The sequence below is a fragment of the Poecilia latipinna genome, unplaced genomic scaffold, assembly GCF_001443285.1.
Source record: "Poecilia latipinna isolate Pla-1442-1.1 unplaced genomic scaffold, P_latipinna-1.0 Scaffold783, whole genome shotgun sequence".
Lineage (NCBI taxonomy): Eukaryota > Metazoa > Chordata > Actinopteri > Cyprinodontiformes > Poeciliidae > Poecilia > Poecilia latipinna.
The window spans coordinates 103,386-119,976 of record NW_015113399.1 but is presented as its reverse complement, the minus strand read 5'-3'; the positions used below and the strand labels follow the sequence as shown (position 1 = coordinate 119,976).

Below are 16,591 nucleotides of genomic sequence, written 5' to 3'. Positions count from 1 at the left end.
TTTCTCTGGAAGCCTTTGGAATTGAATTGACTAATTAACTTTGCAGCAATCCCACATTCTATAAATAAGCTATGGATAGGCAGCCGTCTGCCTTCACTGACTGGAAGTTAAGGGGGAACCCAGACAACATGGAAGCACTGGGCCATGAGTACATTCACTGGGAAAGGAAAGGAGAAGACAAAGCCTTTGGAAGCAAACGCACAGAGAGTAGAGAGAGTAAAAAGTTGTAAAAACAGGTGGTGGAAATGTCCTCCAGCAGTTGAATCCCATAGCAGCATAGCTCCAGAAATAACCCAACCTAATAGTAACCTAAGCCAGTCCAACTACAAGATTTATAAAAAAGGAAAGTTTTAATCCTAGTCTTAAAAGTAGACAGGGTGTCTGCCTCCTGGACTACAACTGAGAGCTGGTTCCACAGTTTTAGCTGCTATTTTAAACCAGGAATCGTCGGTAAACCCGCAGTCAGGCAGGGGAAACTATCTTTTTACACTCTGTTGATGCAGTCATAAGTCAAGCTAGAATTTTGACCATATCCTTATTTTAATGTGTATTTTCCAGCTTAAACCTGCATGTCTTAATGCAGGCGTAAGCATTTAGGTTGATGTATAAGTATTTGTTTAGAGGATTGTGTGGAGATCAACACCTGAAAGTAAGGTGTGCATTATTAGTGGGCAGCTTCTACTTGAAAGGCAAAATGACGTCCACAAAAAGAGATTTATCCCATCCATCCATCCATTCACCTGTCTATACCCATTTATCCTTGCTGAGTCGTGGGGGGCTCATATGTATCTTCATTGATTATTGGGCAAGAGGACAAGACAACACATAGACACACAGGACAAACAAAACACAACATGACAACGTAGAGAGGGACACGTTAACTTAGCCATGATTTTGGACAGTTTTAAGAAGACCATGGTCTTTGTATGCAGGGCAATCCTCCATGGCATGTAGTTAAAAACTCCACTGTGTGTCTACCCAGACTGTGTCACTAACCAGAGTGAGTAACTTGCTAGGTACTTTTAACCAGTTATCTCAGCTGATAAATCCTCTTCCGGCTGGTTTGGTTGAGATTATCTGAGGTTTTCAGAAATGATGACAGAGCTACAGATTATGATGTTCCAGAAACATATGTCGCCTTGGTCAGACTGTGATTTATCTGTGTTCTTTAAATAAAACAGAACAGTCACTGTCATGACCCAGCTTCAATTCCCACAGCAAAGAGACTCAAACCATGCGTAAAAGTTAGAAAACAATGGTTTGTCTTTTCTAAATATAAAATACCAGATCAAGATGGTTCCATGCTGAAGTTTAGAGCTAAAACAAATCAATGGTATCATTGAGTCAGTCATCAAATATGCTTAAGGGAAAGCTAACTTTTTCCCCAGTGTTTTGATGGGAAGATTCACTAAAAATATATTTTGATATTAGAAAGATGTTGCTGACTCAACTGGCCAAATCAATGTTCATCTGTTCCTGACTCGAAAGCATAAACACGCCAGCAGCCCTTCAGATCAGACGGAAAAAAACACAAAACATGCAGCTTGCAAGAATTCCTCAAAACCTCACTTCTTTCCTTTCTTTCATACAGCCCGGGTCACCAATTTTCTTTGTGTAATTGCTTTTTGGTTTCTGGTTTGTAACTGAGACTCTTTCCAAGAATCACATTTTTGATGTGAATCACCACTTGGTACAATTCCTATTCAGATATTTAAGGTCTAAATTCAATCCAACCCTTTACATTCCAGCCTAGTCATTCTCACATTCAGATTCAAGTACATGTTGTACAATACAATCCCCGTATAACTGTGTAGCAGTTAGTCAGTAGAGAATGTAATGCCATTTGGTAAAAACTTGTTTCTCTAAAGAAGCCCAGCTCGTTGTATTGAGACACTTTGCAGCAATCCCTTCTCAAACATGTGGTTACGGTGAAAAGTTGCCACTCTATTTTAACACCAAAACACATACAGCAGGACAAGGCTCCCTGTGATTGGCCTAAAGCACATACGACTCACACAATTCAAAACACCCTCTCATGCTTTGACATATAAGACTCTTAATGTAACTCCCATTTAATTGTTTTTATTAATCTTAGCAGTTTAATTCAGTCACTGCCATCCCCCATGAGGCAAAAACCACTGACATATAATCACTAGTCTAGTCCAGTTGGGTCAAAGTGCATCCAGGTCTTTTACATTGTGTTATAAAGTCCAAATGCTTCTGTTTTTGGACCTTCCTCTCTTCCTCCTACCTGGGGGCTCCAGGTTGTAACTTGCCTGGTGATGTAATTAAGATTATCTTTTTGTGTAGATTTTTTTCTGCCAGATTTACTTCTGGTATCCCTAGAAAATATTCTCTCCCAAAACTGCTGGTTTGTACATTATCAAAAATATACAATTGAGACAATTGTTTAAAAAGGTTTTATAGTTCATTGTGGGTGTCATTGTTTTCCACCATCTTTGTAAAGGAGCACAGATTTACATTGCTGATGAAAGTTTGTTGTTGATGCTGAATCACTAGAGCTGCAGGTATTACTTACTTAGCCCCACTGCTTGTTCACAGTGCTGCTCAGGCTGTTTAAAGACTTCATTGTTTCTGGTAATCCTAAATATCTTGAGATAGCAGATCATCTGCGGTGTCTAAGCCATTCAGTTGAGTTTGGTAAATTTATTTCTTCTTCTAAACAGTTGATATGTTCCTGTTACTAGCAAACACCTTCACAGACTGCTTTGCATTTCAGGCCCTCATACCATATAAATGTTGGATGATCCTGAGGAGCTCACTGGACACTCCATAGTGTTGGAAAATCTTCTGCATTGTGTTTCTACCAAGGTTATCATAGGCCTTCATGCAATCTATGAAGCCGATGTAGAAAGGGAAATTCCAGTCCAAGAGTTCCTTCGCTTAAAAGCAAAGTGATGCAGTTTGTTTTTTCATTTTTAAAGGCATCTTGCTTATCTTATATCCTTTGTTCTAAAGTTTACATACAATTCTTTGGTATTTGATAGAAGTGCTTTTTGGGTCAAACATTTTATTCCACCCCAATATGGTATTCTCAGGCTTACACCAATTCCCCCTTTTTCTTCTAAATGCAACAGTGGTCATTATGGCCAATCACTTCAGGTTTAATTTGACCAGAACATTGGACAGGTCTCCAAGACTTAACATATTTGTCCCTGAATGTCCATCATGGTGAATGATGCTTGTATTTCTGCGTATTTGTGTCTTCCAGTATGATTTTGTTGAGCTGCTGGACGGTAGTCGGCTCATTTCCAAAGACAAGCGAGCGCTCAGCGACGCAGACTCTATGTATGCGTACATCGCCGGTTTCCACGAGGAGGAGCCTGGCGCTCGACACACGCGCTCCGTCAACGTGCTGGAGGCCGGCTTCATCCAGTACCTGGACACAGGAATCTGGCATCTGGCATTTTACAACGATGGGCGGAACACAGAGCAAGTCTCCTACAGTACGATCGTCATAGGTAGGATCCGTGTGTGTGTTAATGAGTACTGTGCGCCTTTGAGTTTTGTTAGCCTGGCTTTTTGTAAACTAACCTTTTAAGTTTTGAGTATATTTTTTATTTCAAAGAGTGATGGCAGCCTGCAAACAATTGTTTTAGGCGAATGTTGAAGGATCCTCCGCAATCTGTCTCTCATTCTCCCATTGAAGTGCATATAAAAGGCCATGGGGGGTATGTCACACAAACGTCTCATCTTCTGATTAAATATCTACTTAACTACTGATCGAAGCCCACTTATGCAATGCTCACTGGAACCTGCTGATTTTATATTGCAGTGGCACAATGGAGGATTTTCTGCTTTAACATCCCAAAACTCAAAATGCCTCAGGAATAATAAAATGTATTGTCCCTATTGTCCTGGTAAGCTTGTTCCAAAACTGGCTCAATGACATAAAGACTGAATTTATTCTTGTGTAGCGCTCTTCTGCTACAAATGTGAGCTGAATTCACATCCCCAGCATGAGCTAGACCATGTTCAGCTCACTTTTCATAAGCAAGTCTTCTGAAATAACTTGCATGCGGGCAGATTTAGCTTGACGGTGTTTGAAATCAGGATTTAACCAGTGTTAATGTGATAAAACTGACTTTATAGTTTGAAAACCAAATATTGTATAGAATACAAAACAACTGGGACTAAGCATTTCCTGTTTTCAGTGGCATATGATTCCTCATGTAATTTCTATTTACTGACTGCCAGAATATTGAGATTTTTTTTAAAAACCTTTTTGTAACGCTGAAGCGTCTTTGGTCATCCTGCTGAATTTCAGTCGGTCATTAATTATTTTTTGAACAGAAGAAAATTGTTCACTTCCCATTTTTATATGAATGTTGTCCAAAGGTCTTTGATTCACTTACTGTCTTAAGTAAGAGATTCTTATTGGACTTGCACCCTTTGAATATCATGAAAAATGCTCTTTCATCTGTAATATTTGAAGCAACAGCTTCCTTATATTAGAGGTCATTTTAATGCAAACGGAGTTAAGCATTGCACAAGAGTACAATCATTTCTGCTCATTCTTTACAGCAATCAGTCTGATAATTACTAATACATAGATTTTAATTGGACTGTTCTTGCAGCTTTTCCTGAGGGTATGATAAGACTATAATCAAAATCGTGCTGCAGTGTAAATGTAAATATAAGTAAATACTGCTTTTTGTTACAAAGTTAATGTGGTTATCTGCACAATATTCTGAAATCATAACTTTCCAGCACAAAAACTGAAACCACAAACACAAGATGTGCCATCTGCTGATTGCAGACTGTATGCTGTATGTGCTCTCCGGTTATGTGCATGTGTGCCACTCGTACACATATGCAGCTGTGTTTTCTTAAAACACACACACACACACTTACAGGTCTTCATGGCCGGTTGTACTAGTCACATAAGAAGAAAAGGAGCCAGTGAGACAGCAGGATAATTGGATTTTTAAATGTGTTGATGGGGCCGACTGGCTGTAACAACAGCAACCACAGATGATTGGTTCTCTATGCAGCTTCACTCTGTGCATGTTATTTCTTAAAATATTCAGTTTCATTTCAAATCTACCTAATTAATTTTCACAACTAAATTCTCCCTTTCTCTTTCTCTCTCTCCCTTTCTCATATTCACTTAATCAGAGTCAATTATGGAGTGTCCTCAGAATTGTCACGGAAACGGTGACTGTCTCTCAGGAATATGCCACTGTTTCCCGGGATTTCTGGGGCCTGACTGCTCTCGAGGTAAATGCTCATAGAAAAACACTCAGCCACCCACAGAGAAGCAGTTATTGTTCCGAGATTGTTATCCCAGCAGTAAACGTGACCCGCGCACTCCGAAGGCTCCGTCGGCTGCTCTGTACACTCGCCTTTCCATTTTCACAGCCTTCATGTTCCCTGGGTCGGGGATCAACTTACCGCATATTATTTTAGACACACCTGTTTATATCGTTTTGCATAGCCTAAAGCCAAATGCAACCTCATACATCACAGGTCAAAGGCACCCCACAGCTACTTTATGAAATATCAGGAAACTTTGCAGCAAACTCGTCTTGTTCTTTCTATTTGTGTAGCCTGCACAATAATCTCCCCTTATGCTTTTATTAAAAAGACAGTGCTGATATAAAAGTGGAGGAGAGCGGTTACAGGAGCCCGGCTGTCACAGGAGGAAGAGACCAGAAATAAAAATTGTGTTTTTTCAGGTGCAACAGTGCTTGAAAATAGGACAGTGTCAGAAAGTGTCTTGGGCTGATGTGTGGGGGATTATAATAGAAAATAATTGGTGTGTTGAGCATTGTTTGGCGCCTGTGTTTTCTGGCCTTGTTTTTACCCTGGATTCATCAATCAAGTAAGCAAGCTGTTCGCATCTCAAAGGAATAATAGAATTATTTTACTCGCACAATAAGAAAAGGTAACTATAAATATTCAGACAAAAGCTGCTCAAGGCCCCTGGAGCTGTTTATTCCGTTTAAATCATAAATTATTCAGATTTTGACTAATTGCAGATTTCGTTGGTTTACAAAATTTTGTTCAAAAGGAGGTGATTTACCGCCCGACTAAGTCGTCTGTCTCCATGTATCTAATTCAGCAGCCTGCCCGGTCCTGTGCAGTGGGAATGGCCACTACTCTCGCGGCCGCTGCCAGTGCTACAGTGGGTGGAAAGGCACCGAGTGTGACGTCCCGTCCAACCAGTGCATTGACATCAACTGTGGAGGACATGGCATCTGCATGATGGGAGCCTGCATCTGCAACACTGGTTATAAGGGAGATAACTGTGATGAAGGTAGGAAAAAGAAGACCACCAAGGCAGTGGGTTGGTGCTGATTAATTTATTGGTATTTGTATAGATATGCAATAAATGTTCAACTTAAATCAGCAGTTTGTAACTTTTATTTAAAAAATAAACAATTGCTGAAACTGTCACTATGTTATTACAACATGGTATGACACTGATAACCTGAGGAGAATTTGAGCTCCTCTTCCTTCTCCCAGAGAATGGTCTTAGCGCTGTCAATCATGCTCATGTATCTCTACTACACTACAGTGACTTCCCGCCGGTAGAGTCTGCCTTGACTTATAAGTCTATTTAGCATAGCTACCGGTGACAGGAAATAAGTGGTGTTCCTGGAACGGTAATTTATTGATCTATTATTAGCACATTTAGCAGCACTTTCACAAGTTTATTGACAGCTAAAATGCTCCTCCTGGCTCTGATTGGTTGTTTTTGACCGGGAGTGGTGCATTTCTTCAGATGGCAATAGTCGCTTAAAATAAAAGTTACATACTTCAGTTATAAAGCAGGGAACAACTATCATGAGTTTTCACATAAGAACTTGAAGCATTCTGTTGTTTGCCATTGTTGAGGGGAATCTGTCAACACAACAACAGATCTTTGAAAACCTGCATCCAGACTCTGCTCAGTGCTCTGCATCACTAGTGCATCAGTTTGTGAGCTGTTCCTAACTCACTTAAAAGGCAAACCAGGAAATCATTTTCTGGACACGCTCAACAAACGAGATCTTTACTGAAGACAACGTGCGAAGGCCAACATCAAGGTGGACCAGAGTGGAAAAGACAGAACGTACTTCTTCTCAGCATTTAACAGCGATGCTCCCCCTCAGACTCTTTACCAAGCTGCAGCGGAGAACACTGGTATTCAGCTGCTTGTTACACTGGGGAAATTACAGTGTGGGCACCTGCCTTGCTTTTCTAATGTTATTACGAACATAGGATGGGTTGTAACACCTCTGGTGTAAACCCCCCAGCACCTTCGTCAGTGTGCCCACCCCTCTAGTAAAACACAATCGTGAAGTTTGTCGATCATGCTGTAGGTCTAAATCTTATATCTGGTCTGCCTGCCTAAAGAAGGGAAGTGGAGTAGCACTTCATCTGTTGGCAGGCAGACGGCCACTCTCAAATTTTAAAACAGCCCCTGAACTTCGCCATATTTCATTACAACCCAAGACTTCACTGCAAAGACTGTGTATGACAGAAAATAATTTATGTATTCTGTAAACACAGCAACCCCAATGTACCAGCATCAGCATTTAGTGAGAAATGTTTGACGCTGGGCATGTTATGACTAAGATATATAATTTTGCAGCTGGTATGCCAAGTACTGAAACAGTGAAAGGTTGACCATCCCGCCTGAAGTGTAACGAGATTACCAACGATGCACCTGTGGTGACGGTGATCAGCCTCAGCTACCTGAGTGCCTATTTTTACAGGGACAACACCTCATCCACACATCCTGATGCTCTGGTGTTCACAGGTTTGTCACCTGACAAAGACAGGAGAGAAACGTTAAGGTCTCCATGGCAATTCCTAAAATATTCTGTACGGCCAACATAGACTGTGTTCTGGACCCGGGGATCGGCTTGTGATTCAGAATCTACTTCAGCTGAAGATCAGAAAGCCCTGCAGAGAGTGGCCAAAGTAGCAGAGTGCTGCTGCATCAGATTAGTCCTAGCATCCCTGCAGGACATTTTCCTCCAACACTGCAGGACCAGAGCAATTACAATCATTAAGCAAATCTGTTTTCTGCCTGCTGAACTCAGCCGAATAGTTCCTGTGCCTGATGACTTGAACTGCGAGAGCACATTAAAGCTTGTTGCTACAGATTATTAGGCTTCTTTATCAGAATGTGTCCAACAGCCACAAGCATTGTAGGAACTGTGAACCACTTTGCTTTGTGTGATATTTTGTTAATAGCTGCCATAGTAATAATAATACCATTAGCTCTCATCTTTTCTGTAAGGACTTTATCAATGTAAAATGACAATTTAAAGTGTTAAACTTATTTAAAAAAAAAGATGCCAGTTAAACATTCTTAGGTTTATGAAGGTTAGCATTAGCCCACCTAGGTGCTTTCCAACCCCTGGGTGGGATAGAGGTGCATTGTTAATGTAATTAATCCCTTGTTAGTTTTCACCTTTTCTCCCTACATGAATTTGACCACCCAGTGGCTAAATACATAACAGTGCAGATTTAAAGCTAATAATCTGAATGACCTATGCACACCTGCTTGAGTTACCCCTGCTGAAAAGTAGCTTATTAAAATGATAATGTTCCAGCTCAAATTAATTTACTCTAATCTGACATACAATTACACATCAGTGGTTACACTGCAGTTGCTAAAAGCTTAGACAAGCTACACGGTGTACATTACAGCAATTTAATCGCAGCCAGTTGACACTAATTTGGCATTCGCGGCACATACGGCGCGCTACGCAGGTTCACAAACCAACGGCAGAGTGACTTTATATTCAAATCTTTAAAGAGTGTATAAAAGCAGACATAATGAAGATCATTTATGTGAGCGGTGAAAGCCGATTTGGGTGATGAGGTGAGTTGGGTTTATAACTGGATGTGTTTTCTCTGCGTTCTTGACAGCATCGATTAAGCATTTTCATTTAATCGCATTTTCTCAGGTCTGTGTGTTCATAAATGCAACAACATGCACAGGAGCCTGACTTCTAACACCGACCCAGCTTCATTTGCACTTCTCCTAACCCACTGAGCCACACAGTCAAGTCACTCTGGGCAGCACCTTGGTCGTAACGCTGATTCAAATCGGTACTCTCTGTTAGCTGCAGAAGTCATTTTTAATTTTTATTGCCATTTTTCTGCAATGTCAGGAAGTTTAAATGAGCCCTTAAACAAGAAGGAAAGTTTGTTGTGCATATTTCCTCTGGCTTCCTGTAGCGGTTCCCATTTCTGTTTGATCACAGACAGAAATAAACCGACTTTTAATCAGGAAATTAGCATTAATAAGAGTATCGAGCAAATTACTTGAAACTCATAACATTTATTATCTCTAAAATCCAAATATCAGGACCAGGATCTCATAAACGGCTAAAACCACCTTCACACCTTGGATTTTCTGCAGCATATAGAAATAATGCTGCTCTTATTAAGTTACCTACACATCTGATACCATAATAAATTATGATCCACAGCTAAGCCAGACGTCCACAGGTGTTTTGAGATAAGTTATGAATTGAAATTATTATTTTTTCCATAATTCATGTCAGTTGAAAAGGTTTGCTCAATAAACAAACGGGACAGTGATTGAAGGGTTGCATAACAGCAGCCAAAACAAGCCAATGAGAGACCAGGAACAGACATAAAAAGATCCTAACAGATCGAGTCATTTTGTATTATAGTGGTGGCCTAAAGTTTTCAGCTCTGCATCCTGCATCTTCATGTCTCTATCTGGGATGTGCAAATTGAATAATCAACTGGATGAACGTGCCCAATTTTATTTTTTATTTTTTTATGTCTGTAGTTAAATAACGGTTCAACAAGCAGAACAGATTTAATCACAATGACATGACACGCAGAAGCTAAATTTGCACATTTAATTTTAAAATTCTGTGTAACATGTCCATCACAAGTGTAGCGTTTGTCTTTTCAGGAAAACTAATCTCAAACTGTATGAGAATACACAAATCACACCCTGGCAATGAAAGGTGCGTTTTATCCAAGTATGCAAAGCGTGCTTGTGTGCTGGCGTTTTTTTTTTTTTTTCCTCTTACATTTTAGGCAGACGGCTGGAAAAGATTTTCACTGATATCTGCTCTCTTGCTTAAAAAAGAACTCATGTTCTTGTTACAATATTAAAGGAAAAATAAAACTCCTGCAGCAGGAGCGTCTGTTAAATTATCCACCCCTTCTCCCCATCTGTCTCCAGTGGACTGCATAGACCCCAGTTGTTCGGCCCATGGGGTGTGTATCCACGGCGAGTGCCACTGTCAGCCGGGATGGGGCGGAGCCAGCTGTGAGATTGCCAAGGCCTTGTGTCCGGACCAGTGCTCTGGCCACGGCACCTACAACGCAGAGACCAGCACATGTGCCTGCGACCAGAACTGGACGGGAGCAGACTGTTCTCTAGGTGGGGTCATTTCCAATGAGCTGATATCTACAAATACAAAAATAAACAAGTTTACATTAAATTCCTGTATATTTATATCCTGTACATCCTGTATATTACACACAGACCTGTATAAAAATACTGTAGCTTTTACAGTACTACAACTATGGAGTGGTGTATTTCTGGGATGTTTAGATAATAGCATACACAAAAACAAATTTTGCAGTATGATATGTGCATAATGTGATTAGAAGCTTGCAATCCTAACAGCCTGAGGCAGAAAGCTGCATCTCTGGTGGTTCTGCTTTTGATGCTGTGGTACCGTTTGCCTGATGACGACGGTCCCAGAAGTTCATGGAGAGGGTGTGAGCGATCTCTGGCAATAATCAGAGCCCTGTCCCCACTGCGGTTCTGAAGCAGATCCAAGATGGAGGGAAGGGGCTCTACAATGACTTCCTCAGCTCTTTTCACACAATATTTCTCAGACGTTTTAAAGAGCCATGTTAGCATAACATGGCAGTAATGTAACAAATATGATCAGAATTAATAAGTCAGTGCTAGACATGCAACAATAAATAAAAAAGATGTGGAAAAAGTGCAATTTACTTCTACTTTTATACATATTCATACACACACATTCACACACACAGCTGTGGTGACATTTGTAACTTTGATTCCGACGTCACAGTGTTGGGTTTAAGATGCTTCGCCACGATTAATGTATGAAGTTTGGTGTCAACTTGGAAAGAAAAAACGGTTCATACTAATTTTGATCTGAATGAGTATCTTAAAAATCCAAAATTTTCTGATTATATTTGAAAATTAAATATTTTTACAACCCCAACATCCACGCAGGACAGATTTGATGTGAGAGAACTGAAGTGGGAAGGTGAAATTTTCTATAGTGGTTGAAGTGAGTTAGCAGAGAAAGGCAGTGGAGTGTAACAGAGAGCAGCATAAAAAGTAGCTTAGATGTGTTTCTGGCTTTTATGTTGAGCATTAATTTTTTTTCCAGGAATAAAACCTGGATGCCACTTTTTGTTCTCTCTTAGCAACAGGATCAGAGGAAATATACCTTCTCATGCAGCCGTTATCTATTCCACATCTTTAAAAGTAGATAGAGATCAATTTTGATTGATTTTTTTTTTTAATCTGCATCATTCCTGACTTGCTGAAATGGTCATTTGACACTGCTGTTGTGCCACAGCTCTCTTGGCTCACTTCTGAAAAGGTAGCCAGGTTTAATTTCAATGTAATGTTAAGCTTTTTTTACTTTTAATAGGACGATTACTTCAAATATGCTCTCAGTGTCTCTGCAGTTTGGAGACGGAGAGAGGAAAAGCAGTAAAAAGGGAGATAAAACGCAGGAAAACTGAGGAAGAATGCAGATCAGTAACAGATGGCATGACATAAAAACAAACAAAAGAGGAAGGGAGTGTGTATGCGCGCTCTCACTTCTGTTTGTGTTGCCTCAAGCTGTTATAGCAAGTATTGTCAAAACCATCAAGCACACATCCAATTAAGTGTTGTGTCTTAGTAGCACGCACACGTGCATACATCCTGCACTGATACAATATTACTTTTGGTGTGCTGTTGACCTTTTCCTCAGGATCTGTCAAAACATTCAAATACGCAGCCATCAAACACACACGTGTGGATAGATACATCGACATTCAACCTAAGGCACTTCAGTCCCTTATCAGAGTTTAGCAGTGTGGCGTATAATCTCTCTTTCTTTGACGCGGACTCACAGAGACAGCCACGCTAACGCAGGCTGACTGTGGGAGAGCCACATGGCCGCTCACAAACACAGCTGAGTTCACACTGCCGTGCTTTTGTTCTATATCAAGCTTTTCCTGACCAGGCTTTCATTTGGCCGTTGGATATAAACACACACACACACACACAAATCAAAGGGAAATCGCAGACAGTAAAAGTAGCGCATAGCCTCAGTTCCCAGACTCAGCCAGTCCTGACCTCTGGAGGCATGGCCTGCACAAGGTCTCACAGTCTGCTGTCTGCATGACCTCTACATCCAGGAAGCTGCGAGATGTTCCACCCATGATTGGAGTTTTTTTGCCCAGAACATTCTGGATGGTGTTATTGGATTGGGACAAATTGGACAAGCTCATCATATTCTTCTGATCATTCATGAACAATGTCTGCAGTGTTTCAGGGTTTTCCTGTTGGAAAAAACCCCCAAAATGCTCAGAGGTCATAATTGTTTCCATAAAGTATTTAGTCAGCGTTAATTCTGTTTACAATGTTTTTTTGTCTAACTGTTTGTTTATTCAGAAACATGTTTTGTATAGATTTGAACATGATGAATATCAAATTCTACTATGCCTTTGAAGTATGTTTGTTGCATTTTGTGTAGTGCATGTGTTTATGGGATACAGAATTTCAAAATTTACTTTATAAATGTTCAACAAGACACGTTTTTGCTGTGATGTCACAATTTATTTTAGGCTGCCTCGAAACTGCCAGTATTTTTGCACGTTGATCAGGGAAACGTTCCACATTTAGACCAAACCACCCACACACGTTGAGTCAGCTGCAGTTGTCATGCCAAGACACTAGATGGCGCTACGATTTTAGCATGTCATCGAACACGCTACGCTTTTGACTCTTATCTTCCACTTAAGATCTCAAAAAGTGACCTGTCTCCCATGAACGAAGGCTCAGGTAGCACATGTATGCCTTATAAGGAATTGTGTTCAACTCAACAGGCTATGAAGCACAAGACGGTGCTATCCGCCACTGTTTTTGTTGTCAACAGAACTCTGCGTACTTTCGCTCCAGCAGAGTACTTCACACCTCTGCGGAGGACGTTACAGAAAAGTTTCACTCAGAGATCTGGTTTCAGAAAGTGCCAGTGTGAGAAACGTCAGAACTTCAGGGTCAAGTAATCACTAGCCAAGTTAATCAGGAAATAGATTGGGCTGCTTTCATTTGCATTCAATGACCTCTGCATTTGGCATGCAGAGAACATTAAATATTCATCCGGGTAGACTGAGCCTCTGCATAACATTGCATGGGACTGAGTTATTGTTGGATCTTTGTCACCTCCGGTTTTTTGACATCTCCAAGAATAATGGCTGGAGATTAAATTCTGTATTCTTCAGTATCGAATGTGTAGGAAGAAAGGCAGTGTTGCGGTGTTATTTACCTAAGCAGGGAAACATAAGACAGATATGCAATAGCTTACAGCTTGCGGCATTCATCTGAGTAATGTGTGTGACTTTTGTGTGGGAGTTTTATCATGCTGAGCTTTGTGTTTTGAACTTGCAGAGGTCAAACTGTTGCACATGTTGTCTTTGCTTTCTATGATATCTATGTGATACTTTTTTCTGCAATTTGTGGATTTGTAGTACAACTTAAATAGAACATATCAGCCTCAATATTCTCTACACTCCAAATAACTGAAAATAACAATTGGACAGGCCAGTTTTTGGGACTTATCAGTATAAAATCACTTAAGATGTTAAAATGTAACTATATTTGTAGAGAATATGTGTTTGATTTAATTTCACTTAACGTTAAATACTCCATCCATCTATCAATTGGCTATACCTGCTTATCCATGGAGAGCTGTGGGGGTTGGTGCCTATTGGTGATTGGTTGAGAGGTGCACTCTGCACAGGTCGCCATTCCATTACAGGGCAACACAGAGACACACAGGCCACACACACTCATACCCAAAGGCAATTTAGAGAGACCAATTAACCTAACACTCATGTTTTTGGACTGTGGGAGGAAGCTGGTGTACTTGGAAAGAACCCATGCATGCAAAGGACATCCAAACTCTACAGAGGCCAGGATTTGAACCCAGGATCATTTTGCTGTAAGGCAACAGCCAATAGTGGCATCGTGCAGCTCTGGCTAATACTCTCCAAAATTATTTATTAAAGTCAGTTTATATATATATATATATATATATATATATATATATATATATATATATATAAACTGACTTTTTATAGACGAGGATTAGAGCCACTGGAGAAAAAAAAATTCTGACTTTAATCTCAGAATTCTCATTTTTTGCTAAGATTCAGAATTGTTAAAATTGTTTATGCAGCAGCAGACAAATCTAGTCTTAAAACTCAGATCTGCCAAATTTGACACAGGCTTTCAGTGTGCAGATTTATAAATCCTATATCAAAGAACATGCTAACATAATGGACATGCACCGAAGAATGTTTGTTTATTTGGATTTAGATGTAGATAGACACAGAATTAGAATTCTGAGATTAATGTCATAATTTTGAGATTAAAGTCATAATTATTGTTATTTTTCAGTGACCATAACCCTGTTTTATAGTTTAAAGCTTTCTTTAAAAGAAAAAAATATATTCTTTTTCAGTAATTCTGGCAACAGAAGCTTTTGTTTTTGGCAACACAGGCAACCCTGCCATCTCTCTGGTCCATCAACAAGTCCTGACCCTTTTACTGGTTCACCAGTTTCTCTGCGCTTGTGGACACACCATGACTCATCCACCAAGACAGTTTGACCCTTGTTAAAGTTCCTCACATCTTAATGCTTCCCCATTTTCATCAGGTTCCACCACATTAACTTCACAGACAGGGCGTTCACAGGCCTCTCTTTGAGGTCAAAATGTTGCGTCTTCCTGTGGTATGCAGTTGAGCTGAGAAGACTGTTGCATGTTAAGCACCGACACATTCAGATGAAGGATATAATGCCTCTGCTTCTAGTTGTAACCTTCTTTATGGCTTACTATTAGCTTGAGTTTTGCAAAAACAGCCGTCAGCCGTTATACAAAATCACCACGACATTCAGAGCGCAAAAGGTTTCAAGCTAAGAGCTTGAGATATTTCTTCATACAAGGATGAACTGCAAACAGCAGCGGCTCTGCTGCTTAATTAGCCTTTCTGAGCTAATATCAAAAGGTGCATCAATACATTCAGCAACTAAGTAGCTCAGGTGTCACTGCTTTGCCGGTGTGCTTTATGAGTGGATCCCAGCTACATGTCCTTTATGCCAGGTAAATTAAACGTGGCTGGTGTCAGCTGCTGCAGATATTCCTGTTAATGCTAATGTCAAGACCAGAGCTTGGCAAGAACAGCTGTACTTTAAAAATCAATGCAATGTAATAAACAGCTAACAATAACATTGTGGCGGGTTGTTTTGCTCTTGCAAAGTGAATATGGAATTATTTTGAGGATTGCTGTGCGAGGGCTTAAAACAATGTCCTACTTTATGTTGCCAAGCAATTGGATTGTTGTTTCACAGACCAAATGAAATAATGTGTCCTAATTTGCCTCTTACCTCTGTGTTACTCTTACAGAGGTGTGTGAAGTAGACTGTGGCAACCATGGGATGTGCTACGGCGGTATGTGTCGCTGCGAAGAGGGCTGGACGGGAACCGTCTGTGATCAGAAGGCCTGCCATCCGCTGTGCAGCAAGAATGGAGTGTGTAAAGACGGGAAGTGTGAGTGTGACCAAGGATGGACAGGAGAGCACTGCAACATTGGTGAGTGGATGACGTGCAAACACATTTCACTAAAAAACGTCCATGAAAGGAGACAGACATGGACTCAAAGATTGGGCTTATTGTCTAGCGAGCGCAGAAGAAATAACTTCCAGGTCAAAGGTTTTGAATCCTTGTTGCGTCAAAAAATATAACACATTTCTTTATTAGTCCTTCACTACTTACTGGCCTGTTTGTACGACTGCAAGTTCTATTTAATATAGTTCTGTCCATGGATGTGTTTTCTGCTTTTGTTCATCCTTAAACGTTTCACAACAATAAAGAAATCTGGCATTTATCAAGGATAACCAGGGTGATTACAAAAAGCAGTTTTCAGATGATTATTTTATTTATTATGGGTAAAAAGTTATCCAATATGGAGAGTCAGGAGTGCCAAAGTACAATAAATAACTTATGAAAAAAGTATTTAAATGTCATTAATTTATCAAAGCTGGAATTAAATCCATAATAATTTATTCATATAGAATTGATTATATGTGCCTCAATTAAATGTATGTATTTTATTTTAAACATTAGCCATACTTATTTCACAATCTAATGAATAATTTTATATCCTTGTGCTCAATCACATCACAAATTAATTTAAACTGTCAACTTCAGCCATCAAACTCAGTGGGCGGGACTAAGGCAGCTCTCTGGAGACCTGACGTCTGATTGGCTGCTTCAAACAGGAAGTCAAGGCAACTTCTTCCAAGTTTATGTTTTTGAC

At 40.1% G+C, this 16,591-nt stretch overlaps 1 protein-coding gene across 9 annotated transcripts in view; it reads left to right on the top strand.

Annotated features, from left to right (window-relative positions):
* tenm3 (teneurin transmembrane protein 3) overlaps nucleotides 1-16,591 on the top strand; it is a 233,519-nt gene that overhangs the window by 130,585 nt on the left and 86,343 nt on the right. For all 9 annotated transcript variants that reach the window (XM_015046553.1, XM_015046552.1, XM_015046551.1 and 6 more), the window contains 5 exons: nucleotides 3,233-3,482; nucleotides 5,140-5,241; nucleotides 6,086-6,280; nucleotides 10,190-10,390; nucleotides 15,679-15,864. In XM_015046553.1, the coding sequence (XP_014902039.1) occupies nucleotides 3,233-3,482; nucleotides 5,140-5,241; nucleotides 6,086-6,280; nucleotides 10,190-10,390; nucleotides 15,679-15,864 (934 nt within the window). The remainder of the gene's footprint in view (nucleotides 1-3,232; nucleotides 3,483-5,139; nucleotides 5,242-6,085; nucleotides 6,281-10,189; nucleotides 10,391-15,678; nucleotides 15,865-16,591) is intronic.